The sequence below is a fragment of the Carassius gibelio genome, chromosome A14, assembly GCF_023724105.1.
Source record: "Carassius gibelio isolate Cgi1373 ecotype wild population from Czech Republic chromosome A14, carGib1.2-hapl.c, whole genome shotgun sequence".
Lineage (NCBI taxonomy): Eukaryota > Metazoa > Chordata > Actinopteri > Cypriniformes > Cyprinidae > Carassius > Carassius gibelio.
Window position 1 is genome coordinate 13,640,237 of NC_068384.1, and position 27,381 is coordinate 13,667,617.

Below are 27,381 nucleotides of genomic sequence, written 5' to 3' on the forward strand. Positions count from 1 at the left end.
TTGTGTAATAAGTTACAGAAACTGTTAAACGCACCAACTTAAATAATAAAATACACTTATCGGTTGTGGTCCATAAGCAACGCCTTCTCCAGACAAAGACGGAACTGCTCCATCTTTCAGGAACAATCTTTGTGCGAATCCGGCATGAAACTGATTGAGATTGAGGAAGTTGTCCTCAGCAAGCTGTCTTCAGCAAAATGTGCTGCATATAGTTTTACATGTGGATTATAATTTTCGGGAACCGAGTTTTAAACATAAATTGTAACCATTAATCTCCAAGTACAGCGTCCCTGGGAAGGACAAACAAAGATGATTGGACTCCGAGATGAAAATAACAGCGTTTCAACGACATGGCGACAAACACAATCGCAACTCTTTCTCTTCTCTGTCGGATCGTAAAAAGACCACGCCCCCCTTTTTGTGTAATCCTGTGGCCGGAGGTTAGTCAAAAAAAAAACGTTTTAGTGACGTCATTACTGCAGGAACTAGAGGGATGTAGTCCAAACTGGTTGTTCGTTGTAGGCGAATTCTGTTAAATAAAATATCTAACTTGGCATTGAACTTTGAGCTTTAGAATTTTACAGATATTATTTATACTCTAACAACATTACATACTAACTAAAGTTTAAAACATGGGATCACGAAGAACGGGACCTTTAAAGTAACGGCATCCCTCCTCTCCGTCTTGTTTCCGTTTTTTCCCAGTTTAAATTTTTTCACTCATGGACTATTTAAAGGATTTCCTTCTACTCATTAAAAATGGACATCACACCGATGTCCTTCTCCTACTGCTGGAGTTCGTCATGTAGATCGCCAAACACTCCAGCAACCCGGATAGCAGCATTCTTCCTGACGAGCCCTCAACGAGGAGTGCAGAGCGCAGCTGTCCGGAGGTGGACCTCGGGACTCATTCGCCACTTTTGTGGAGTGGTGGAGCGGTTCCACCATGGCTCCTAGCTCCCTCCTCTTCACCGTGGCCCATCAGTCCACCAGCTCTGTCAGGCTCTTCCTTCCCTCCAGCTCCACCGCGGCCTTGCAGATGCCCGCCTCCACCTTGGTCGACAGTGCCATCAGCTCCGCCATGGCCCGCTGGATCTTCGTTGTTGCCCTGGCTCATCCGCTCTCGGTCTCCACCACCTGCTCCGCCGCCATCAGTCAGCCCCCTGGAGTTGTCAGCCCCTTCTCCATCATTGCTCTTCCCTCCGTCAGCTCCACCGTGGCCCACTATCATGGCTGTGGCCTGGGTCTTACCTGGCTCCGCCTTCTGCTCCGGTTCCCTCCTGTCGTCTCCCTGGCTCCTCCCTCGGTCATCACCTCCCTGAACTCTGGTTATCATCCTCCTCCCAGTCATTCTGTCACCTCCTGAACTTTTCTCATATTTCTTTGTTCCATCCCGCATCCATCCTTGGTTGTCCTGGGTATATGTTCTTATAAGTGTGGATACTACATACTCTCTGTTGATTATCAAATACAGTATATTGTTATCTTCTTCGTCCTTGCGTGTTCACTTATAATCCACACCGTAACAACAGGTGTGTTCACTGTTTACAAGAACATGTTAATGACAGCAACCAATGTTAGATGAATAGCATTTTTGACTATGCTGCACAAGCCCATCTTATTTGCATTCAGTTTCCACCAAGGTTATGTCTGTAAAGTTAAGCCTCAGCTGCTGTAAAAGACTTCAGGAACATCTATAACAAACCCACAAAAATGCAGGTACCCTGGGAAATTGCAGCAAGCAGACTGTTTGTATAATGATACTTTTGAGCACAGACTTTTCACATTTCACACTGAAACATGGATGACAGCTCTTATTAGGACTGTCTGGTGTTTCATGCTAATTTATTCAGACAGTGAATGGTAAAATCTCACACTGAGTCCAATGTGACCAGTGTTGCAAAACAAGAATCCAAAACAAAAGCAATTCATGCCATCAGACAGACAGACAGAAAGGCAGACCGAAAGGCAGACAGACAGATAGATAGATAGATAGATAGATAGATAGATAGATAGATAGATAGATAGATAGATAGATAGATAGATAGATAGATAGATAGATAGATAGATAGATATTCACAAAAAGACTATAGACAGAATTAAATGTCAGACAAGCTCTTACTGTTATCACTGCATAACTGCAAAAGCATGAAAACATCAGTTGTTTCATCTTTTAATTTTCATATTGCCAAATCCTTCATGTCTTGCAGACTTGATGTTCAAAGTATATACCAATATCCCCGTCCATAAACAGTAATTCTATTCTGCCCAACAGTACCACAGCCAGCTTCATGCAGCCCCAAAATGCACCATGGGAAGTATCCATAACCGCCTGTCAACTGTATGACAAATGGCTCTGGAAATGAATGAGAGGATCAGCATGCCGATACTGCAGGCAGGGAAGAGTAATTAAAAAGCCTCATTACGTCAAATATTTGATTATGTGCAACCCAGCCTTGAGTTTTGTAATGATGCAGGGACCTCAAGGGAGTCTAGCCAAGAACAAATGAAAGAGAGAGAGGACAAAGAGAGAAAATTGAAATAATTTTCTCCTGAACATTCAGCATCAGATAATATCATTATTCATGAACTCTTTAACAGGTTTAAATTTAATTTAGAGCTTTGTTGATTCTCAAACACACAATCTGCCAAAAAGAAGACCCGAGCGCTTGATAAATGTTCAGTTTCAGTGTGGTTTGGAGAAGTGAGACCTCTTGATTGGGATGTCTGTGCTCTGCTCTGCTGTCCTCGCCTTAGCCAGCATGCCACGCTGTACATATAAATCCTGACAAGGGTGTCAATATGTCAATGCAAATGGCCTGCGTAGCACCTCGCCTGCTGTACCGGGCCCTGCTCCAGCAATAGCATGGAGACAAGAGAGACAACCAGTGTGTGTACACTTGTACACCCTAGAAACGGTTCAAGAATTATATATCCTGCTACAGCCTCTATTAAATATGTTAACTATAAAGACAGTATGGGTTTTATAACCCTGTATTAATCTATGTATACATCAAATCAAATTGGATACTACAGTACATGTGGTATGGTGGAAAAGAAGTCAAGAGTGGGAACTCTCCTTCCAGTTGGCAAGGCAACGCCTTTAGTCCTCCTTAATATATTCCTTGCTCGGTCTCAGGCTTCATCAGAGATGAAGGGGCAGGGTGGACGTGTCACATGACTGCGGTGTCTAATACTTCAGGCTGAAAACACAAGCCTTTTGCACAGAGCCTTCACAATGTACAGCTCAATTACACAATTGGCTAAAATTAAGAAATAATAAGGAAGTCAGTAATGACGCATCTCTAGGTAATGATGGATTGATAAATTATTCTTTGACTCTTTAGCATTCACATTGTGCACAATTTTTTATATATAAAAAAAAAATATATATATATATATATATATATATATGTAAATAAATAAATATATATATATATATATTTTTTAATATAAAAAATTGTGCACAATGTGAATGCTAAAGAGTCGAAGAATAATTTATATATAATTTATACATATATATATATATATATATATATATATATATATATGTATGTAATGGAATAATAATGGAATGTGTATATACACACACAAAATCTAATTTACTGAAAATGTATGAGATGGTGTTACATAATGATGAAGTTACTTCCAAACCAGTGTATCATTGTTGCAACTACACAATTCAGTTATTATAATGATGTAATGTTTTTTTAGCACATCATGAACTTTTATCTCAAGAACATTATGAGACTGTAAATGAATATTCTTCAAAAATTCTGTTTCACAGCAAAAATAACAGCACGTATGTTTGGGGCTGAGTAAATAATGGCTGAATTTTAATTTGTGGGAGTATTATTCCTTCAGGGAAGTTGGCACAAGGCTTCTTAACCGAATTTCTTAGCCCAAATAGCAAGACTTTTTTGCCAAACAGAGTGACAAGACATACCATACTGATCAGCAAACTTTATTCACCTGGAGAATAGCAGGATTAACCTAGCGCTACCCAGCATAAACATGGAACCAACATAGAAATTCAAGCTGCACAGTGAGTAAAAAGTACAAGAAACAGTTTGCCATAGTGACAACCTTGTCTACTCATATAGATTGCATATTAGTATATTAAGGCACTATTAAGCATCCTTTAAAGGGATAGTTCACCAAAAAATAAATATTACCCCATGATCTACTCTCCCTCAAGGTACCCTTGGTGTATATGACATCAGACAAATGCAGTCTGAGTTATATAAAAAAAATGCCCTGGCTTTTCCAAGCTTCATAATGGCTGTGAATGGGTGTTATTTTTCAATAGTCCAAAAGAAGTCCAATAAAGAGCATCCAGCCATCATAAAAAGTGTTCCACATGGCTCCAGGGTCAAAAAATTCATATTGTAACTTAAACCGTATAAACCGTAATCTCTAGCTTCCGCTAACTGTTGTATGTGTATACATGAGAAAGTCATGTTCCAGCGGATGACATCGGACACAGGTGTAGCATAAGCTCCAGTAAGAATATGCTAGTCTCACGAGAACCAAGTTTTGTTTACAGGAGAAAATGAAGCAAAGTTTCCATTGTTTAGCAATGGAAAACACGTCTCTGGGCTTATATCGAAATTTTCCAAAAGGATTCTATACAAATTATCATTTCAAACTTCTAATTTGTGACCAGTGTATTGTTTTGCTCTTTCCTTTGTGCTTCTGCAATTGTCACTTCTCACCAGAATTTACACTATGCCTATGTCCCCAATCACCTGCCAGAATGGCGTTCTATTGTGAATGTGCATACAACAACTAGCGGAAGCTAGGGATAACTGTTTATAAAGTTTTAAACATGGATATTTGTCTTACAAAAACACACTGATTTGCTTCAAGAGGCCATGTGGGGCACTTTTTATGATGGATGGATGTGATTTATTGGACTTCTTTTGGACTATTGAAAATAACACTCATTCACTGCCATTATAAAGCTTGGAAGATCCAGGGCATTTTTAATGTAACTGATTGAATTTGTCTGAAAGAAGAAAATAGTATACACCTATTATGCCTTGAGGGTGAGTAAATCACTGGATAATTAATGTTTTTTTTTTGTTGTTTTTTTTTGTTGTTTTTTTTTTTGTGAACTATCACTTTATGGGTCGGATAATGGTAAACCACTAATATACACCACCCCAAGTCCCCATCAAATCAAAATAAATTACTATTATTTTATTATTTGTTAATTGTTCTCTGAGACATCAAAATGCTGAATAATATATATATTTTTTTTAGTTATGAATATGCATTGCACAAGGTCTGCAATTATAAAACACCTAAATGAGGTATGCCACTTTGTATGGTGTATGTGTGCATGACTGGGTTATGTTAAGAGGAATTTAGATACCACATCAAACAATTAAATGGTAAAGAATAACTGTCATCCTTCCATTTAGTTCATAATTACGCATAAACGTTCCAGACTGTTGTAAACGATAAGCTCTGATTGAAATTAAATGGCTCATTTTCAGAGAACGAGAGGCTGAGATGCTTTCCAGTTTTCACTATCGACTGTTCATTGATTAGTCGCATGCTGGCAATTTATGAGGGAAATGCTGATGCTTGTTGCACTGATTCTGCTTTATATTAATGTTGATGAAGCAAAGTCACTGTAATAAATCAACCAGAGTCAACTTACCACTGACTCCAACCTGATAGGATCCCATGGGGCTGATTTCTGTCCCACACTCACACAAACAAACACCACACACACACTCTTCATGCACCTGGTCTACCGACTTTTTACACTGCATCCTAAACAGATGCGTTGGAACAAATGATCAAAGCAATTTTCCGTATTAGTTTTTGATGGATAGATTTGTCCAACCTACCCACAACCAATGTCCAAACCCCTCATTCGTGACTATCCTGAGCTGTGATGTAAAAACAGCAGATGCTAATAAAAAATGAATAATATAATTAAATGTTTGCAATTGTTCACAATTTTTGGATATAACCATGGATATAACATCAGTGAAGATGTGGTGTAATTGCCAGATCTACCAGCAGGGGATAACAGGGTCACAGTGACCCTTTGTTTAGGACAAAGCACTTCAGTGCATTGCCATGCCAGGGCCAACTAGTCAAACCAACAAAGCCACCTCATCCCACATTCCACAAGATTAGCCTGGGTGCTGAGAGAGAAAATAGCATGTTTACATATTGAAGATCCAAAAATACAGTGCAGCGCTTAGAATACAGAGTGACTGAAGTTTGAAGTGTTTCAAATAGCAGGATAAAAAATAAAAAATAAAAAAATAAAGTTTACAGGTTTACAAACCATCAAGAGAGTTTGTTTGCAATGTAATGTCTGAGGCAGAGAATACCTTAAGATTTAAGCATAAAAGGCAACTTTTTTTGTTTAAAGCGATAGATGGACTGAGTAAATGACGACAGAATTTTCATTTTAGGTTGAACTGTCCCTTTAAGAGTGCTCTATAGATTGGCTGTCTGGTAGCAAAGGTGGGAGACACATGCACATTTGACTTGCACATTTGAAGTAAGCTGATAAGATGCGTTTAAAAGGTAAAATGCAAAAAAAATACTTTTGATGGATCTGACCAGAGCGATTGATGTGATTTTTTGTGGGCTATATTGCTAATGCAATGCAGTGTGGTAGACAAGTGATTACTTTATATCCTGTGGTTTTAAAATAGCACTTCAGGGTTTTTTTTGTAGTCTCATGATCTTATGATTTTGCAAATACATGCTGTCCAACATGAGTAAAAAAGGAGAACAGTCCATGTAAAATATATTTAACAGTTTTAACTTAGCTAGTGGATTTCAATTATAAATGATTGCAAATAACATGAAGCTAAAATAAATGAGAGCAATGATACTGGTCATTTCGCCAGTAAACTAGCACATTGCTCAGTAATTCACAAGGATTTTCAGATCTCTCAATATTATTTATGTGTAGTGTAGTCAAAGCGATGCAAATATGCGCACACGTATGTTGAGTCGTTTGACTTGAAGCTGTGCACCGATCATTGTACGATAACAAGGTTCCGCGAGAGCAATTTTAAGGCATAATGAGCCATCTGTTCTGCTCACTGTAGCTCTTGTGAAATAATGTCATACAACAATCAATCATAGTGCTTACAACCAAAACCTGCAGATTTTAGGCAATATAGAAATCCTGGCAAGGTTCTGTCCCATAAAAAATTGTGTGTGTGCACTTGGATGGGTTAAATGCAGAGCACACATTCCAAATATGGGTCACCATACCTGGACACACGTCACTTCACTTTCACTTGCTTCCTCTTCTAATAAATACTTAAAATTGTGTACTTTTTCTTAAGGATGTAGTACAAGTAGGCACATTGGGATGCAGCAGAAGTTTTAACAGTCAAGGGGGTGGAGCCCAAACATATGCTTGTCGTGTTAACAAATGCTATTGTCTGCTAGCCAGATCCTGTATTGACTGGCTGCTTGTCTTCGGACTGACTGTTGATTGCTCCTTTCCTGACAAGGACGAACACTTTATGTGAAAAGTAAATAAATCACATGTGTTAGATCCAGTCCTTACTAGTTCTCTCTCTATCTCTCTTTATTAAAACCAGTTCCAAGTCAGTTTAATCACCGTTCTATATTAATGCGCTGCTTTAAGTGATGCACACAATGATGATGTAACATCCAGGTAGGCACCATAGATATGTATACATAGATGCCTCATTAGCAACTCTTTCTATGGGCTGCTATACACAAGCCGTTTGCCTGATTGCAAGGGGCAACTTGACATCATTCACCATAATCAATGAATATTCGAATAAATGTTTATAACTTTTTTTTTTATAATGACAATATAACACCTTGTAAACTAAGAGCCCAACAGGCTGTTTTCTGATGTTTTCGGTATTGTTATTTGCCCTCGCAGCGTGTTGAAGTGTGTACACAATCATGTTTTTTGTGTTGGAGTTTGGAATTTGCCCTTTCTTTAGGTTTACATTTTACATGTGAGCTTCTCGCTGTGCGCACAGTAATGTAATTCGCTTACATGCTGTGTTCATGTGCTTGCGCTGTTTTGTCTTTAAATGCCGTAAGCTACATACAGACATAATTTGTGCCCATCTGTGGTTTGCCGCTCACTGAAGAGGCCATGCTTATGTGATTTATCTCACAAAATAACACAGTAGTGAAGTATTACCTCAGACGGAGAAAAAAAGGTAATGCCATTTTATCTAGAAGAAAATACCAGAGTTCTCCACCGTACCGAATTACTGTGACAAAAGACTCCAGCAGGCGGCCTCAGTTTTCCACAATATACGAGTCTCGAAATTGAATCATCTCTGGTAGTGTCAAAAAAAAAACAGACAAGTGCTTTGATAAAAGGCATGTTATCAATCATTTGGCTAAGGATGATGGCACTCCAAGTGTCATTTCTCTAAGATAAACAATTTTAAGGTCTGATTTCTGCGTTTAGAGTGTTGGATGGGGGCGGTGTTGTTGTATTGAGAGGAATTGTCACTTTGCCCATTACTCCCATAGATATGGATGCCCTGCCTCTAACAGAGGCCCGCTGATGATAATGCGCTCCCTCTGAAACACTGAATTACCGCGATACATCAAAGCTGCAGCTGCGAAGAGGAAAAAGTGTCAAAACAGTGCACACAAGCCTGGTCATTTCTCATAGTTAACCTCCTTAACTAGATTACCCCTCACCACTTCTACCGCAGCCCTCACATGCCATCTTCAGATTCAGCTTTCAAAACAGGGTCACATACAAACACGACCTTGATGTTGAGGCTCTGCAGCAGCAGATACTATAGGCCAAATATCCCAGAGTGCATGGGACGTGCTATTGGATACAATACATCAATGAATACATCAGTGATACATCAAGTTCAAAAGCACAGGGGGCAGGCAGCTTGTAAATAATGACTTTCTCCTCAATCTTGAGTTTACTGTTTGCACTTATGTCAAAGACTACAATCAGCTGTCCTGAGTATGTCCTATTGGCCATCAACATTTCTTTAGGGCATCAATTAAGGTAAGGCAAAGTGATGCTCATGTCATTTGAGACAGCCAGGTTTGATTGGAAACTGATGTGAAAGTCTGCAGGATGAACTCAACACCTGATGACAGTGCGAACCAAATAAATAACATCTCAATGTGAACATCAGTGCTTTTGGCAAATTAAGTCTTTTATATTTCCAGCTCATCTTGGCTTATAATGCTGAGACCTGTATTTTGTTCTAAACACATCTTTTTGATGACTTAAGTGCTGTGGTGAATTTGTCTGCTGATTTTGCTGATTTTGCTACAACAGAGTGTATATTCACTATTGCTTGAAAGTTTAGGGTCAGATAGATTTTTAGAAAGAATTAATACTTTAAATTCAGCAAGGATACATTATATTGATAGGAAAGTGACAGTTAAGTTATTTATACTGTTACATTTAAAAAAATAAAAAAATAAAAAAATAATACTGTTCTTTGAAATTTTCTATTCATAAAAGAATCCTGAAAAATAAGAAATATTTCTTGAGCAAAGAAAATCTGCATATTAGAATGATTTCTGATCACACACACACACACAAAAAATTATGATTAGTTTTTGCTTTTCCCAGACCCATACTTTCAGTCTTAAACTATGAATATGCAAAACAATAATATTAATAAAATGTATATATTGTAAAACTTTGAGAATCTAAATATTATATTTAATATAAAAAAAAACATTTTAACCATTATAATTTTACAAATAATTGTTGTTGTTGCTGCATTATTTTCAGTCAAGCTGAATTTTTGTTAAATTATGCAAAAGATGAAAATATTTATATCTGCATGTAAAATAAAAAAACTAAATATTAATTATGAAGGTAGTCTTAGCAAGAAAGTGAACAGCCCATTCAATTTCAAAACCCCTTCAAATGTGTTTTCCTTGACAGAATGAATAATTTGCGATGTGGTAGAAATAAAGCTATAGCAGAAAATTTCACAACTTTCAGAAAAAAAAGAGATAAAAATGACAAAATCTGTAGTAATGGATTTACACTTTCAGTAGACAAATTAAATAAACTCATTATAAACTAGTGAGAGTGAGAAAAAAAGTGTGTTTTATGAACCTGTCCTCAGGGTCAAAAGTAATCACAGTTGAAGAACCACAGATAATAAATGGTCTCCTGTAATTTCCCACACAAGAAGGTAACATTCCAGTAGCAACAGCTTGTGACTCGGCTGGATTTTTGACCTCTTTGCCAAGTTTCTCAGATCACTCCTGTTCCAGCATGGCGAGTTCCAAATGCAGCCTGAAATCCACAACAATTCATGCTAAACAGCATTCCCACGACAGGACATCTGATCATGTTTTAAAACGGCTCAAATGAATGCTGGCCAAGCAAAACAGGGGACCCACAATTCATGGGTGCTCTGGCTCAAAGGATAAGAGCTTTATTTGGAGGATAACAGCTCATTCTTGCAATCCTCCTAACAGAATACAGCATTATGTGGAGGAGCTTTGATCTTATTATGCTTATTAGGACAGTAGTGGTGTAAATCTATCTGTTAAATGCCGCTTACAAGCTGTGCATATGCCATCTGCCTCACCCCAGGCACAAATTACACAGTGTCAGTATGAATCCAACACCTCCTCACCCTATCAAATTCATTTAAAACAGACTGTGCTGTAATAATTTAAGAAACTTATTTCTGGCAAATACATGGTTCTTCCCATCAGCGGCACATTAGAGCCTCAGATGGCCATAGAAATTCATTGAGTCTTAAGGCAGGGATGGATAGACGCGCTCACAGAATGACTTAAGACAGCATCAGTCATCTGATGTTACAGCCTACAGATCGAGCCCCCGAGCAGGGAGACGGTGGGGTTACCAAAGGGGAGACTGAGAGAGGAAGAGGCAGAAAATACAATATTGAGCAAAGAAAGAGCTTTTGCTTGGTAATCTAGAGCAATGCAGGTAACATGCTGTCACACATGAGGAAAAAGACAATCAGAGGGGACATGTCACATCCTATTTCTTTCAAACACAAATGCCTAGGTCTCCACAAAACATTCAATCAACTGAATCCAGTCAGACCATACATGAACAACAAATTAGCGTGTCCTTACAGCACATGTATAATATAGGCTTGGAAAGGACAGGTCAAAATCAGGCTTTAAGTTCTTAAAGGGACAGTTCACCAAAAACTAATATTCTGTCATCATTTACTCATTCTAATGCTGTTCCAAACCTGTATTTTTTTTTCTTCTGTGGAACACAAAATATTATGACGAATGTTCCAATTGTTTTTTAACCAATCCATTTAATAACAATTAAAGAAACAGTCATGATTATTACTGCCTTAACAGCATCTCCAAATAAATTGAACCCATGAATGCAACACTTATTATCTTTCTTACATGTAAAATCACTTCTTTACATTTTCATGGAAGTTTTAGTATAACTGAGATACAATTATCGTTTTTTTATTAATAGTCTGAATGAGTTTTTTTGTTTAATGATTTTTGTTTGTTTGATGATTTATTTTTTAATTTTTTTTCATCTAAATTTTTAAAAAGTTTTTCTTTCTTTATTAGTCTTTGCCTTGGTGCCCAGTTTATTAAGACTATCTGGCTCCACTGAATCACAACATAGAAAAACAAAACTATTGATAATGGGCGTACTGTTTCAGACGTGCGCTGTACATGGTAGACCAATCAGAACAGATAAGGACATCTGATCAATCAGAGCAGGAAAGGAGGGCACTGAATCTTAGAGACACTGAATCTTAGAACTGCTTTGAACAAATTAGGTGATATTAAATGCATAATTTCAAAAAAGCAAAGTGTTTTTTTGACCTTGCATGCATGTAAACTTTTTGCAGGAGACTCCCAAAACAATATCAGGAACCTTAAAAACGGCATAATAGGGTGACTTTAACTATAATAACTCTGTTATGAACACAAAGCACTTATGCATGCTTGCAATGTTGCACTTCCCATCTTTTGCAAGTATCTGTAAAGATTATATGATTCAGGATGATGCACATGAGCACCGCCTATGAGGTTACTACAGCAAACAGACTATGTGGCATTACCTCACCAAAGTGTAGAGTTGGAGGCATGAACTGGAAAGATATTTGGAAGGCCCTATCATCACTGGAACAAGGCACTTAACCTCGAAATGCTTCTGGGTGGCTGGGCCGGTGTTGTAGCATCTAGATTTTTCTTATGCAACCTGCTTCTATCTTAAGAAGCAAACAAAACAAAGGTGAAGGAGATTGAATGCAAGAGTGATAAGGAATGAATAACTGGAAAACAGACAAGTGAAGCCATCTTTTTAGCAGAGAGATTGTGAAAAATAGCACAGGAACATGAGAGGCAACAGATCTCACCACAGCAGGAACCCATGGAGTGAGATTCTTCACTCGCCATGGAAGAGGAACATAAAGCAGCAAGCATGATGATTAGCACGTTGCCTGAGCAAAAGCGCATGGAAGATACACATACTCTCAAATAGTCATGTTTTAATGTCGGGAGTTTTTTATTGAAGAAAATCCAATCATCCTGCTGAAACGTCTATTATGTGATGTGTTTCCTAGAATAACTAGCCTATTCCTTCAGCGATTAGCTTCACTATAAAGAAATAGGCCACTCCAATTTGTTCTGGTTCATCAATTAGACCAAGCTTTAGGTACTGTAGTTAACAACCGTCATTTAAATGGATGGGAATGCTAACTGATAGATTTCTCCAGGTTTGACAGACCCTCTTTGATCTAAACCAGCACCAAACCAATACTAACTATCATAAACTAGTTTGGACCACCATGCAAATTCATGCTAGTAAGGTAAAGGTGGACTTTGCAGCAGTGAAATGCTTTCATTATACTAGAATTCATTGCTTTGAAAAACTCTTGGAGCTTGGACTCATGGGACGATCTGAACTGAAAATAAACTAAGGCATCAGAAATTACTTGTGATCTCTAATGCTTCTGTAAACAATTGTTTGATGCAAAGCATGTTACAGGAATTATAACTAGAAAAATATTTTGAATGGGGTCTTTGTCAGGTAAGAAAGCTTTGTCTTGCATCATAAGAATGGATTGCATTGGGACAATGTTCTGACGCTTAACTTCTGCCCAAATTCATTTCATTACAGGAAAAAACATATGTATTAACATATTTGGACTGTGCGTACATATTTGGGGATATGTAATATGTTTTATAAGTTACTCTACTTCAAAACTCCAGTTAAAAGTGAAAAGTGAAAATGCAATGATTACAAATTTTGGATTCAGATAGACAGTCGGACAGACAGACAGATAAATCACCACTTTTAGGGTTGATGGGCTGATTTTACTGTGTATTAATAAGAGAGTAAAGTTTAAGTCAGTCACAACCAAAAAATGTAAACATTTCAATCATGATCCATACCAAAACAAACTGTTTTTACTCCATCAATAACAAAAACAAATGAAACACATCAGCATCTGGAAGCCTGGAGGTGTAAATGCGTAAAAAAAACAAGGGTGATATCATCCTGTTTTGCTACTTATAAAACTGCACCAATTACACCTCCAAACAGAAGAAGACTCTCAGGAGCTCCAGGTAAACAAGCTGCTAAATGGTCTGCGCTAAGCATCAGCGCCCATGGATATTAGGTGAGACACACTGGTCATCTATTCCGGAACAGAAAGGGCTAAATCAGGTCAAACACCTCAAAAGATGTGATTTTGATACCTTTGTTTTAGTGTGTGTGCATGTGCGCATATGTGTGTGTGTGTCAGTAACACTGTGTTTCTGACACCTTTGTGACACAATTTTCATGACTCTCCATACTTGTTAATCCTTAGTTTAGGAAGAAAAAGCAGCTTTAATTTGGTAAACTAGCACAGACTCAATAACAACAGCCATTTGCAACTTCATGACAATTATGCTGTTGGAACAACTGCACTCTTGTCTGCGTGATGTTGCTTTAATTTAATGAAAGAATATAAAACTCCCATAATAGACTTTAAAGCAGAAGCTGAGCACTTGGGCAATTGTTATATTTAATATCCAGTGTACTGCAACATCACTTTGTGTAATTTCTGTTCTTGTCATTCCAGCGATTTCAATTTTATGTCTATACATTCTAATAAAGAATATATAGCAGACACATTTTACACAAAGTTTTTTTTTACTCAGTTCATGTGTTCCTGGGGAATCAAACCAACAAACCATTGCCATGGCTGATGTCAAAGAAATACAGATGGTAATGCTGAAACAGACAGAAATCTTCTGCTATTAAAATTGCATCTACGTAATGTCTTTGCTCATGTGGAATTTCCTCATGTAGTACCAAAGGGAAGTCCCTTGTCTTTTTTTATGTGTTCAGTGCACAAACTGTGAAATGGCTGCTGAATTGCAGTCAGTAGGAATTGGTAATTGCAGGTTATGAGAAACATTCCTGCCCTCGCGCTGAGCTGCTGACTGGCTGATAAAAGCCTCTTGATTGAGTAATTGTGCGTTTGAGAGCCACATTGCAGGACGGAGTCTGTAATCATAGCGTAATCTCTTGTTCGTTCAAGCCCAGCACAAGCCAATTCACACAAATTCGAACAAAAAGGGTCAATAACGGCTTCTCAGCAGAAAATGTATATAATGATTATACTCAGAAATAAATGGCACTTCAGCTCCGCTAACTCAGCTTACCATCACAGTTATATCCATGGTGACACTAGTGCTTTTTGCTTGAGAAATGAAGTAACTGGCCTACAGTGTTTTCAGACTTAACCACCTGTGTCATTACCGGATCATCAACTCTTAAAATGACCAACTGACTCTGTTGAGTTGTTACAAGTGTTATTTAATAGCTCTGTGGCACTTATGGAACTTGAAATGGTTTAAGCCTGAAGCGGACCCCTTTTAAACTACAGGAATGAGATTAGCTGGATGAGATCAAGTAATGCCTCAGAACTTCAAGCCAACCGCGAGTAAAAGTGAAGCAAGTGAAACAGATGTTCCACAACATGTAAGGCGAACGGAGTGCTAATGTTCCTCGTGGGACTCTATTCATCACCTCATCAAAATTAGACACGCTGCCTTAGTTATGTTGGAAGTGTTAAGGAAAAAATTAGCTCTTTCAACAGGTCCTAAGGTATCAAATGGAGCTATAGTGGTATTGCATTTGACAAAAGCCAATAACCATATCTAAAAGGAGTTCACGCTGTTATTTGCAGCAACAAATTAATTGAAAGTCCTTTATTTTGAATATAAAGGTGTTGCAGATAAATAAACAGACTGGCAGACCAACCAAAAGACAGAGTGGAGATACTGTGGCTCTGTGAGTAAAGTCAAAGATGACTGAATCTAGTGAACAGCTTTGCCTTTTGGTGCTGATGCTGCTGTCAACTAACGTCAGCAATGCACACTATGATGATGGGCAGAGGGTCTGATTGATGGTATGAGAGCACTGCTGGATGCAGATTCGCCCCAAGAGATGAAAAGAGGAAAGAGTATAATTGCATCGGCAGTGAAGTGTGTGAAAGGATTAGGCCTTGGCCACTCTTCAGCACACCCATATAAAAGACTGTCCCCCCAGGGAAGAAGTGTGCTGGCCTGCTTGTGTATGGAAACCAATGTGGCGACAGCATAATTCGTCTTCAATACACCTCTCCTCCCCTGCCTGTTTGTTTTCTTAGCCTTGGCCTTGTCTTTCACCATCCATGGCATGTCTTTTCTGATCCTGCTCAGCTGCTCAACACTGTCTCGGTCTTTATTAATCTGGCCATATTACGAGCGCAAGCTTCCCCAGGGTGTGTGGTGGTGTCTTTCACCTGTCTGTTTGCACTTTCCTATCGGTTCTCTGAATGCTGTCCTGTGAAAGTTAGCTGTTCGTTAAGTTGCAGTTAAAAGATGCCAACTGGCTCACCACCAAGACTATGGACAAAAAAAAAAAACAGAAAGTAGTGAATATTAAACAAACGGTTCTGCCAAAAATGAAATTCCTGTCATCATTTACTCACCCTCATGTTGTTCCAAACCCATATGACTTTCTTTCTTCTGTGAAATAAACAATTCAATATTTTGAACAATCTTCACAGTTCATAGTGACCACAGCTGCTGAGCTCCGAAAAAAGTACCAAAAAAAAGTCAAATAACATTTTTCAAAACTTTTGAAGCCATATAATATTTTCTGTGACTGGAATCACAAAACCCTGTGTTTTATAATCCAGATCAAACACTATATATATATAAACTGTCAATAGCACTTTCAAACCAAGCAGTTTTCTGTTGGTCAGTAATGCAAATTTGCATGACCAACTTGATTGTATTCATTTAATTAATCATACAAACCCAAAAGAGGACCAGTCACACTGACATTCAAATAATCTGTTTTGTCAGCTTTTAAAAACATATATAAAGAGAGTCACTGCCTTTTGTTGCTTTGATTTTCTATATTAGAAAATAGCACCTCATCATCCCATGAGTAGACAGGTTTCATTTTTCTAGCTTGTAAAAACAATAAAAACTTTTCCCTTGAGTCTCTGTAGTGCCAGTGTAACCTGCAACATCGGGCCATGCCCCACAATAAAACAGATGTGTATGCACCAAGAATTATGTATGTATGTACAAAGAATTCTCAGTTCTGCCTTACTAAACCAGACCCTCTGATTATCATGGATACATCCCACCTCTGACACATTGAAACCTTGTAAACCTCTGATTTGTTGAAAAATATGGTTTTGGTGAAAACCTAAGTGAATTTCTCTTCATCCTACGTGACCTCTTGCTCGATGAGCAGATGTTTTGATTTCTTGCAGTTCCAGATATTCTGAAGAAATGGAACAATGACTTTCCACGTGTTTCTTGAACAACAAGTGGTTACTGCCACAGTGTCTACCTACTTCCATCTGGCAGCTTTCCTGTCTCGTTAAAAAGCATTATATAGAAGATTCTGAGTGCTTGCCACTACAAAAACCTGATTGGAACATGAAAACCAAAAACAAGCTTCCGAATACATGTGAATCAGGGTGTAACTTCAGGTTAAAAATGAATAAAATGAAGCCTCCACTATATGTCTCTCTGAATATACTGAGCTACCCCAAAAACACTGAAAATGCGCTCGAAGTACACTGCCATTAGCACGGCCACTCTTCATTCTGCAACATAATCACGTTTACAAAAGCTCTTCTCTACAAACAAATTTCTGAAATATCCAGAGGCATGAAGCTATAAGGTTGTATTTATTCTCTCTGTTGAGGAGTATCGCCCTCAGAGGAAATGGGGTTCCTGAGTCTGTTCTATATGCAAGATGCCCACGGCTGAAGCCCTGGATGACCCTGAGTGTTTGAAGATGAAGGACAGCATGAAGACTGGGTTTAATCCTGTGGGCACTCTGCCCACTTGAACGTGCATACACAAACAAACTTACACAAGTGTGGACATATCTGTGCACAAGCACATAAACACACAAACAAACACAGTCTATACAGAAATGCCTCTAATCTCTTCATATGGGGCATTTATACAGGTTATGATATAAAGAGCAATGAAAATCTACAACACACACAAACAAGCAAATTAAACATACAAGAGACATACATACCAACTGCTATTCTAGGTTTTTTGTCATAATATTTTCAGAGTTCATACTTCATAGACAACTTGATTGTGTTTAAGTGCAATTTTTACAACATTGCAATTCAAATATATTTTAAATTAATCGCTGGATATACTTACATGCAAGAATTTGCAATACTAAAAATAACAATAAAAGTTCATTGAAACTAACTCTGTAACAATCTATTTTGCCTATTAAATATAATCCTAAATGGATCATACAGTACTTCAGTCTACATACTGTATTTTGACAGTAACAATGTCTAATTAATATATCATTATAATTATCATTTTTAAGTGTGTGTGTGTAGCTAATGTTTTACAATCAATAAAATGAAGTGCACTTTTTTCCACAAGGGCTATTTGTGCTTCTACCAGTATATTCTAAGAGACCAACGGAGCAGACAGCAGTGCCCTCACTGGTACTATGTAATTCATTTCTACATCATCTATTTGACCTCATAGTTTAATCTGTTTATGAAGTTTCTTCACTCTATTTATGTTCTTACTCTCTTTCTTGTTGTATAAAGATGTCAGCCACAGGGGGCGTATGGATCTCATGATCTCTGACAGACTCTCTGAACTTCTCATCTGAGCCTGTTTACAATTATAGTTTTATTTGAGTAAAGAAAAAAACCTCCAGTAATTAACAAGAGACCTCTGCTCCAATCCTCACATCTGTCACTGCCATAAACACAGATCTCAGTACACACAAGTCACAAAGCACACTTTACCAATCAACTATTTATTTGACTTTCAGCTTGTATAAGGAATATCCTTGGATACTCATAAAATCTATGACTACTGCATGAACTAAGAGAACATTTCAGTAGTTTGTTGAAGAGGAAGATGGTTTTAGGTCGCTTCATGGCTAACTTTAAAAATACTCAAGGCACAAGACAAAAATTTAGGCTACAACCATAAAGGACTTTAGCAGGACCCTCATTACAGAGTCACATCCCTTGAAGGAAACGTTTACCAAAAAATGAAACTTTGCAGGAAACTCTCAGGCCATACAAAAATTTGTTTTTTCATTAGAACAGATTTGAAGAAATTTTGCATTACATCACTTGCTCACCAATGGATTCTCTGTAGTGAATGGGTGCCGTCAGAATGAGAGTTCAAACAGCTGATTAAAAAAAGTATTTATTTAGATCTGATCTGTTTTGATCTGTGCATATTTCTCTCCTGATTCAGAGGAGATTACTTTTGTACTGGAGGAAGCAATTTTTTGAATTGAGAACTTTTAAGTTTGAAGGTTTGAAGTTTAAAGTTAAAAAAAAGTTCTTGATGGATTTTTTTAATGACAAATATGCAGCTTTTCATTTCATAAAACATTTATTGGTAACACTTTAGAATAAGGTTCCATTAGTTAATGTTAGTTAATGTATTAATTAACATGAACAAACAATGAATAATACATTTATTACTGTATTTATTCATCTTCGTTAATGTTAGTTAATGAAAATGCAGTTATTCATTGTTAGTTCATGGTAATTCACAGTGCATTAACTAATGTTAACAAGCACAACTTTTGATTTAAATAATGCATTAGTAAATGTTGAAATTAACATGAACTAAGACTTATAAATGCTGTAGAAGGATAGTTCTTGCTTAGTTCATGTTAACGAAAGTAGTTAACTAACATTAACTAATGGAACCTTATTCTAAAGTGTTACCCATTTATTGATGGACTGAAGTCGTGTGGATTACGTATGGATTATTGTGATGTTTTTATCAGATGTTTGGACTGGACTGGACTGGACGTCACCCATTCACTGCAAAGGATCCATTGGTTCTAATGAACTCATCTACATCTTGGATGGCATGAAGTTGAACAAATATTCAGCAAATTGAAATTTTTGGGTGAACCATCCAAATGTCAGATCTGGTATCCCATACATGAGGTAAACAATTTAAGAACACCTTAAAATGCATTAAAAAAATAAAAAATAAAAAAATAATAATAATAATTATATATATATATATATATATATATATATATATATATATATATATATATATATATTTGATAACTCCACAAAAACACTCAATTGTTTTTGTAGATTATAGCAATTTTTAATGGTATTGATTAGATTCATGAAGGGTTTGTGTGAATTAAGCAGACATACTGGACACCGCACAAAATGAAGGTCAATGTAGACACTTACCAGGCCGTCGCAGTTACTTATAGCTACGGAGGCTCCCTGTATGTCCGTAATGTCACCAACATACATGCAGTCGCTCTTCAAATGCTTGGAATGAGCGCCATCAGATTCCTGCCACTCCATCTTGGCTCCGGGGGCCACCAGGCGCGTATTACGCTGCAGTCGCAGGTGAAACTCCCGGCCGAAGACGGTGACATTGTAGTACAGTCGCTCAGGCGTGCCTCTTCCCGACTCATGGTGGGCGTGGTCGGCCGATGCCACCTCTCTTCTCCAGCGCCTACGGATCTGCCCCACTGCTGGACCAACCGATACCACATGGGACAGAAAACGCCCTTCTGCATCAGTAAGAACTGGCTTCACCAATCCATAGTCCCCCAGAACATGCTGCAGGGAATCTGCATTGAGTTACACACAAAGATTGTCAGTCAGACAGAACACATTGGTTGTAATGCATCAGCATCTATAATGAATGTCACCCGGCTGGTGACTTTCATGTGATGGTTTGCAGAAACAATGTTTCTTCTCATTAAATTTCAATTTAGATGTCTTTTTGTGGACACTTGAAATGCACATTCCTTTCCATGCAGCAAGTAAATGCACATGAGAAGCAATGGGTCAGACATGTCCGGGTGAAGAAACACATTTACACTTGTTTGACACCATCATTTCCAGATTTAATGATGACTGTTTTTGCACAGACTGTGTGAAACTTTATGAAATGTGTGTTGTTCTGTGTCTATATCTATTATCTGCCTATGTACTAAGATAAATAAAATGTGTCATTCACAATGTGCAGCCAGATGCATGATAGACGTATTTACAATATTGAAATATATCAAGAAGAAACACAAAAACAGGCTCACGTAGGGGAAAAACAAAAGTAATTGACTTAAATTATCTCAGAAAATCACTCATGCTAAATGAGTGTCTCAATACCTAATGAGCAACCTACCAAGGCAGCATTTTTAGCATCACAGGAGCATTTAGTCAGTTCAGCCTGCATTCAGTTCAGCTGATTTCCAACACACCTCTGATGCTCAGAAATGTTCCATGCATTCGCAAAAATATTGCATGCACCCTTAATATCCAAAATACTGTCTAACCAAAAGTTCTGCACATACCTGAACCCAAAAGTTCCACATGCACCTATATTACACAATAATATTTAATTCACCTGATGCACAATCATATGATGCTCATATAATGCAAACTCCCATGATACCCTATAGTGCAACTGATGCAAAAATTCTGCACATACCTATAATGCTTAAAAATGCTTCACTTACATATAATTTTCAAATATTCTGCACACATCTTTCATTATTTATAACAATTAATGCACCTGCTGCACAAAATATTTTCACACACCTATGATGCCTATACATGCAACTGATGCACAATAATGCTGCACACACCTATGATGCTAAAAAATCCTCCACTCACCTAAAATGCCCACACTTACAATGCCTAACAATTATTCTCAAAAATGTTCCAATTACCCATGTCCCTCAAAAATGTTGCAAACACCTATGGTGCCCAACAATGCTGTCTAGGTAGATAGCTCGCTAGGTTTTGAGACACGGCCAATATGTCAGTTCAAAGTGATGCTGAGCTCTGCATGTGCATCTCTGAAGAGAGCACTTACTGCACATTTAATACAATCTCTTATTTACAAATAACCATTACAAGTCACCAGCAAACTGAAAGTTGTAGCATAAACAACCTTCAAATATGTCTCTTCCAAAATCAAAAGTTCAGTTTCAGAGCTTTTATTTTAGTTTCCATAAGCAAAACGCACGTTTTGATTAAACGTTCCCAAATTATGAGAACAGAATGGGACATTTTATTATTATTATTATTATTATTATTAATATTATTATATCCTGCGGTACTTCCGCAATCAGAAAGATCGATATTGCCAGAGCGTCCGTCAAAGATCGCACACGCAAGTCAAAACAACAACAACAACAACAATAACAAAACACCCAAAACATTTCCACCACACCAGAGCTGACAATTAATTTCAGCAGCATGTGAAACAACCACACTCAAAACAAATAGTAATGACACAGCACACGGGAACGCTACGGCTGTTTATATTTCCTAAAGCTCCAGAGAATAAATAAAAATATTTTTTTATTATTTAAAATTTAAAAAGCCAGTCCCACAAGTTTCTTTCACACAGGGATAGGGGGGCAGTGCGCAAAAATCTAGGTCTGGGGCGCACTGGGGTGGTACCGGGCAGGACATCTTGCAATGGGATGGAAGTGTAAATAGGTAAAGGCAGCCGCACGTACCTATGCTACTGGAGATATAAAGGCCATTCGTCTGCAGAAAGATCGGCAGTGTGATTAGGATAGTAAATCCGGCTGCGAAATCCATGGCAGCTCCGAACTGCGCAGGTGAGAGAGACGGACTTTGGGATCCAGCGTGTTAAAGTTCCCTGCGCGACCAGCAACCGCCACGCCAGCAACAGCCGCCCGCAACTTACTGCAAAGTGCACTAGGAGAGAGCGCGTCTCTCTCTCTCCCTCTCTCTCTCTCTCTCATACACACACCCTCTCCCACCTCACATACACACTCTTACTAGGTTTCTCTGTTAACACCTGAATGCGCGCCAACTGAGCGCGCACGAGCTCTACACAGTGCGGAGCGACAATGGGATGCAGAATCATTTCTGGCATCGCTGCAATATAAATATTGATATTTCGAATCTAATCAAATTTGGAGGACTTCAAACTGCACGTGTGAGCGACTGCTAAATTTTAAATAGTCGCTGCTTCACGTCTAGAACTTTTACAAATAAAATTATTGTGTGAGGTTGTATTCCTAACGACCTGCTCAAACTTTTTGCAGGGCTTGATCACATTCAGTCACAGCATCTTCATATAAAGCAATAGCGCCCCCCTGAACACGCACACAGACTGTCACTTATTCAACACTAGTCACAGGTAGACTCAAGCACCACTTCATCAACACCAAACCAGACGTGTTAATCTTACTACAATTATTTTGATCATTAATATTAATTATTTTTTTACAATGGAAGAACAACAGTGCCATCCACACATGTATAAAATATTACACACAACATTATAAATATCATATTTTATTATGAGCCTCAAACGGTTGAGATGGCCACAAATCTATTTTTAATGAGAAAGGTGATAGTTTATTTATTTTATTTATTTATTTATTTATTTATTTTTGTAAACTAAAATATTATAGTATGGTTTACCTGATAATGCTATTTTAGTGCATTTGGAAAATGTTCACGTTTAATTTAATGTTTTACTTGTTTCTTAGTAATTATATAGAAAAATTTACTAGCAATTTCTGAGTGAAATTTGTTACTAAACCAATCAGTGCTGTTCTGAATGACTATTCAGTTCTTGAGCTGTACTTGATATAATGAAATGTAAGAGGATGTCACTGAGAATTAGATATATGCCTATTATCCTCAGATATAAAAATGTTTCCTTATAATAATATTTTTCTATGGATGGTAAGATGATATTGAAAATAAAGAGGCAGTTAGAGCATGCAGTTTGCAGAACTGAATTTAGCATAATTTCAGTAAGTATTCTTAGTGTAATTTCTAGAGAATATATATCAGGAATAGAATTGTTCTAAAGAGGGAGATGAGCAGATAGTCTTTCTGAGACGTGGACAGAGAATGTCCTTGATAGGGTCAAACACATGGCATCCATTCGTTTGCATGTATTAACATACCTAATGAGTTATGGGATAGATTTTATTTTGCTCTTGAAAGGTTAAACTCCTGAGCATCAGGTTTAGAAAGTGTCAGAATTAATCTAACATACTCATTAAAAACCTGCTTGACAATTTTGATTAATCAATGCTATCAATGCAACAGTATTGATAAAAGTACTTGGAAACATTCATAAGCTGTTACTGCACAGAAATATATATATCGTTTTTACTTGTGGATTATTGGGATGTTTCTACAAGCTGTTCTCATTCTGACAGCGCCCATTCACATCAAATTAATTTTCTTCAAATTTGCTCCAATGAAGAAACAAACTCATCTAGGGTGGTCTGATGAGACTTTGTACATTTTCAGCTATTTTTATTTTTTTATTTTTGGAGGAACTATTCCTTTAAGAGCTAATTGCATGCACATTGTAACATTTGAAAAATATATAATAACAAGATAAGTGTTACATTCATGAAAAGTTTGAACAAGGTCTCAATACCAAATGAGATACAAATCCACCAGGTCAAAAGGATCTCATGCAGAATGCTAATACAAATAGCTGTGGACTCTGCTACGTGTGCTCAAAAAACAAAAGTCAGAAGGAAATTCCATGACAATTCATTGTCATTAATATATTTATTGTCTCATTACAGTCAATAATGAGAACAAAACAACATAGGCAACAGATTCTAAATGGCCATTCTGATGTGAAAACCCTGCTCGTTCCAGACATATACAAAGAGGTCAGTGCCAGAGAGCCATAGTGTAATTATCAAGCACATAACTCTGTGGCAGTGAAATTCCCTTAATGCTGAAGATTTTTATCAAGCCCAGTTAAGAGGAATACAAAAGTGTGTTCACTTTGAGGAAGGAGATGTGTGGGAATTCTATCAGTGTGTATCATGTTTCCCCATAAAGAGACGTCTGATGGTTTGAGGGTCGATACACTTGATCTTTCCCTCTCGCTTTTCACCATTATCGCTCGCAATCATGTAAACATCACACAGTATTTTTTTGCCTTACATGAACACGTCTCTGTGAGCATGCTAGTAAAAAGCTGGAGTTATTGATAATCAGTGTATAAGTTATATTGTAAATTATCTTGCTCTTTCATTGCCTCATTGTGTACCTCAAGTCCCAGTAAGTGCTCAGAACTTTTTGTGAATCTGTGCACATATATTATCAAATAACTAGATTAAATGGCAAATTCAATTAAATGGAAAATTAAATAAAAATGGAGCTGATGTGTTCAACATTATTATTTTTTATTTAAAAAAATTGTCAAGAGCTATGAAATTAACTTGAATTTATTAGATCAGAGAAATCAGAGAATAGAGAAAATCTAATAGAAGCCCATTTCTACCATGAACTTTTTGTCACAATTTATTCCTGCAATTCCCGCAAAAGTTTACATCTCAAAGTTCTGTTTTGTTTTTGTTGTTGATATCTTTGCTGCCACAGATTCCAAAATAAAAATAAAAAATAAAAAATAATGAATTGTGAGTGTTTATCCAATTTATGTTTGTTACACAATATATATATATATATATATATATATATATATATATATATATATATATATATATATATATATTTTTTTTTTTTTTTTTTTTTAAACAAGCTTTCATAAAATCTAGACCATTCTTAGCAGCAGATAAACATTTCAGTTTCATATTAATAAAGTAATAAAAGCTAAAATAATGCATGCAAATATCCATGTCATGAAGTTATAGAACAAGTAAATGAGTAATATCTCTAAAACAAAACCTTGAGGGATGTCATAATTAAGCTTGAACATTCAAAAAGTTTCCAAACTTCTGTAAAAGTTTTTTTTTTTTTAGATTGGGAATCCATTTACAGACAGTTAGGACAATGTTTTGAACACTGCACTGAGATCTTGAGGCAAAGAGATCCATCAGGACAATAATGAGTCATTGACTATACTGTAACTAGTGCTGTCTCGGTATTGTGATTAGGTATAAATCCTGTCTGGAAGAAACCACCTTTGTCGTTCCTGTGGAATAGGTGCAGTTGCTGAGCAACAACCTTCTCTAATACCTTGGAGATAAAAAAGAAGTTTCATATTGAGCGATAATGTGACACATCACGTGCAAGATTTTGTTACTAAATGAAGGTTACGTCTCAGTAACGTGAGGAAAATTTCTACCTGATTCCAGCCAGGTTCCAATCAGTTGTTTATAACAGCTTGCTGTTGAAAAATGACCAGTAGTAGACAAGTGGATGTAATTAGTCCACTGCAATGCATCTGGTAAATTGGGCTAAATGGGAAGGAAAATATATATTTTTTAATTGTTTCATGATATTATGTCAGTTAGCAACTTAACAACACTTATTCACTCTAAAATCATATAAAATATATCTGGAGTATGTCCAGTAACCATCAAGCCACAGAACCATCTGACATCTTTATCTTAAATTCTTGAAGAAGGGCATGGAGGACCTTGACCTAAGAAATGAAGCATATAGCGCTGACAGGTAGCAGATCAAGACAAATGTCATCTATAAAGCACAGACATAAAGGGAAGTGTGTGTGTGTATATACTGGTATACTGTATGGTTTATGAGGACACAAATATGTATAATCACATGGGTACTACAACGTAACCATGGTTTGTGTCCCTGTAAAACAAAAGGCTCAAAAAACATAAAAAACAGTTTTATGAAATTCAAAAATTACCTGGAGTTTTCTGTAAGGGGTAATTTAAGGTGTAGGGTTGGTGTAGGGCAATAGAAAATGCATTTTGTACAGTATAAAAACCATTACGCCTAGGAAGAGTCCCCATTAACCACAAATGTGAGTGTATGTGTGTGTGTAGTAGTAGTAGTAGCAGTAAATAGTAGTATTTGCAAGTATTAAAAAATAATCCTACTTTCCTCTCAGAGTTACCATTTTCATTTCAACAGAGGAGCTAAACTTCACAACAACATAACAGAAAACCAACAATCAGTAGCATGGAATGTCAACCATCAACACTGGAATGTTAATAATAGCCTTTTGAAATAGTTAACATATAGCATCTGTTCCATCTTTACACATGCTGTGGTTAATCCAAGAACAATCCTGGAGTAATTGCATACCTCATGCCATTAGTATTTTTAGACCTGCACATTTCAATAACGGTTACATTTCTGCCACATGGGAACGATCCCAGCTGCATCCCTGTAAAGGAGCAGCATTAGACTTTAATTAGTGAGCTCACCATTCCTTAGAATAGCACAAAGTCAAAAGCCAGAGACCCTGACCGCATCTCTTTGCTTTGAACACCACCGAAGATGATCTGATCTCGCTTACTTTACATATTAGGGTATCAGCACAGACCATCTCTTACATATGTTAGGAGACAGCTTATAAATAGACACAAGTTAAAAACAATTTGGTTATTAATGTATTTTATATTAATGAATATCAACATTATTAAGTCAAACTCAGATTCTTGGAAATGAGGGGGAAAAAATATTTACAGTTTTTATTATTAACTTCTGTAATGTATTAATGTTTGAAACAGACATCACTGGTGGTGTTAATCAGCAACATAAGTGAGGAAGAAGAAATCTAACAGGAAATGCCACTGAGCTGCTTTCAGTCATGAAAGACAATGAGTGTGCACTAACTTTTTTTTTTGGAAAGTATATTGTTGATTTTGTTAAAGGGTTAGTTTTCCGAAAAATTTATATATATATGTATGTATAGGGTTACATATATAGGGTTATATATATATACATTTTATAGACACACACTATAGACATGTTACACACACACACACACACACACACAAACACACACATATATATATGTATATGTATATATATGAATACTGTATACAGTTGTATATAACATAGCTCTGCTCAAATCATAAGCCCACTGTCTATGCAGCCATTTTACATTTGGGGAAAAGCTCCAATG

The 27,381-nt window shown here is 37.0% G+C and overlaps 1 protein-coding gene across 1 annotated transcript in view; it reads right to left on the bottom strand.

Annotated features, from left to right (window-relative positions):
• LOC128026965 (A disintegrin and metalloproteinase with thrombospondin motifs 2-like) overlaps positions 1 to 22,217 on the bottom strand; it is a 117,591-nt gene extending 95,374 nt beyond the window's left edge. Inside the window, exons 1-2 of the mRNA XM_052614267.1 lie at positions 22,037 to 22,217; positions 19,743 to 20,134 (exon numbers count right to left, since the gene is read on the bottom strand). Coding sequence (XP_052470227.1) covers positions 19,743 to 20,134; positions 22,037 to 22,121 — 477 coding nt within the window. The 5' untranslated portion in view covers positions 22,122 to 22,217. The remainder of the gene's footprint in view (positions 1 to 19,742; positions 20,135 to 22,036) is intronic.
• Positions 22,218 to 27,381: the final 5,164 nt, after the last annotated feature.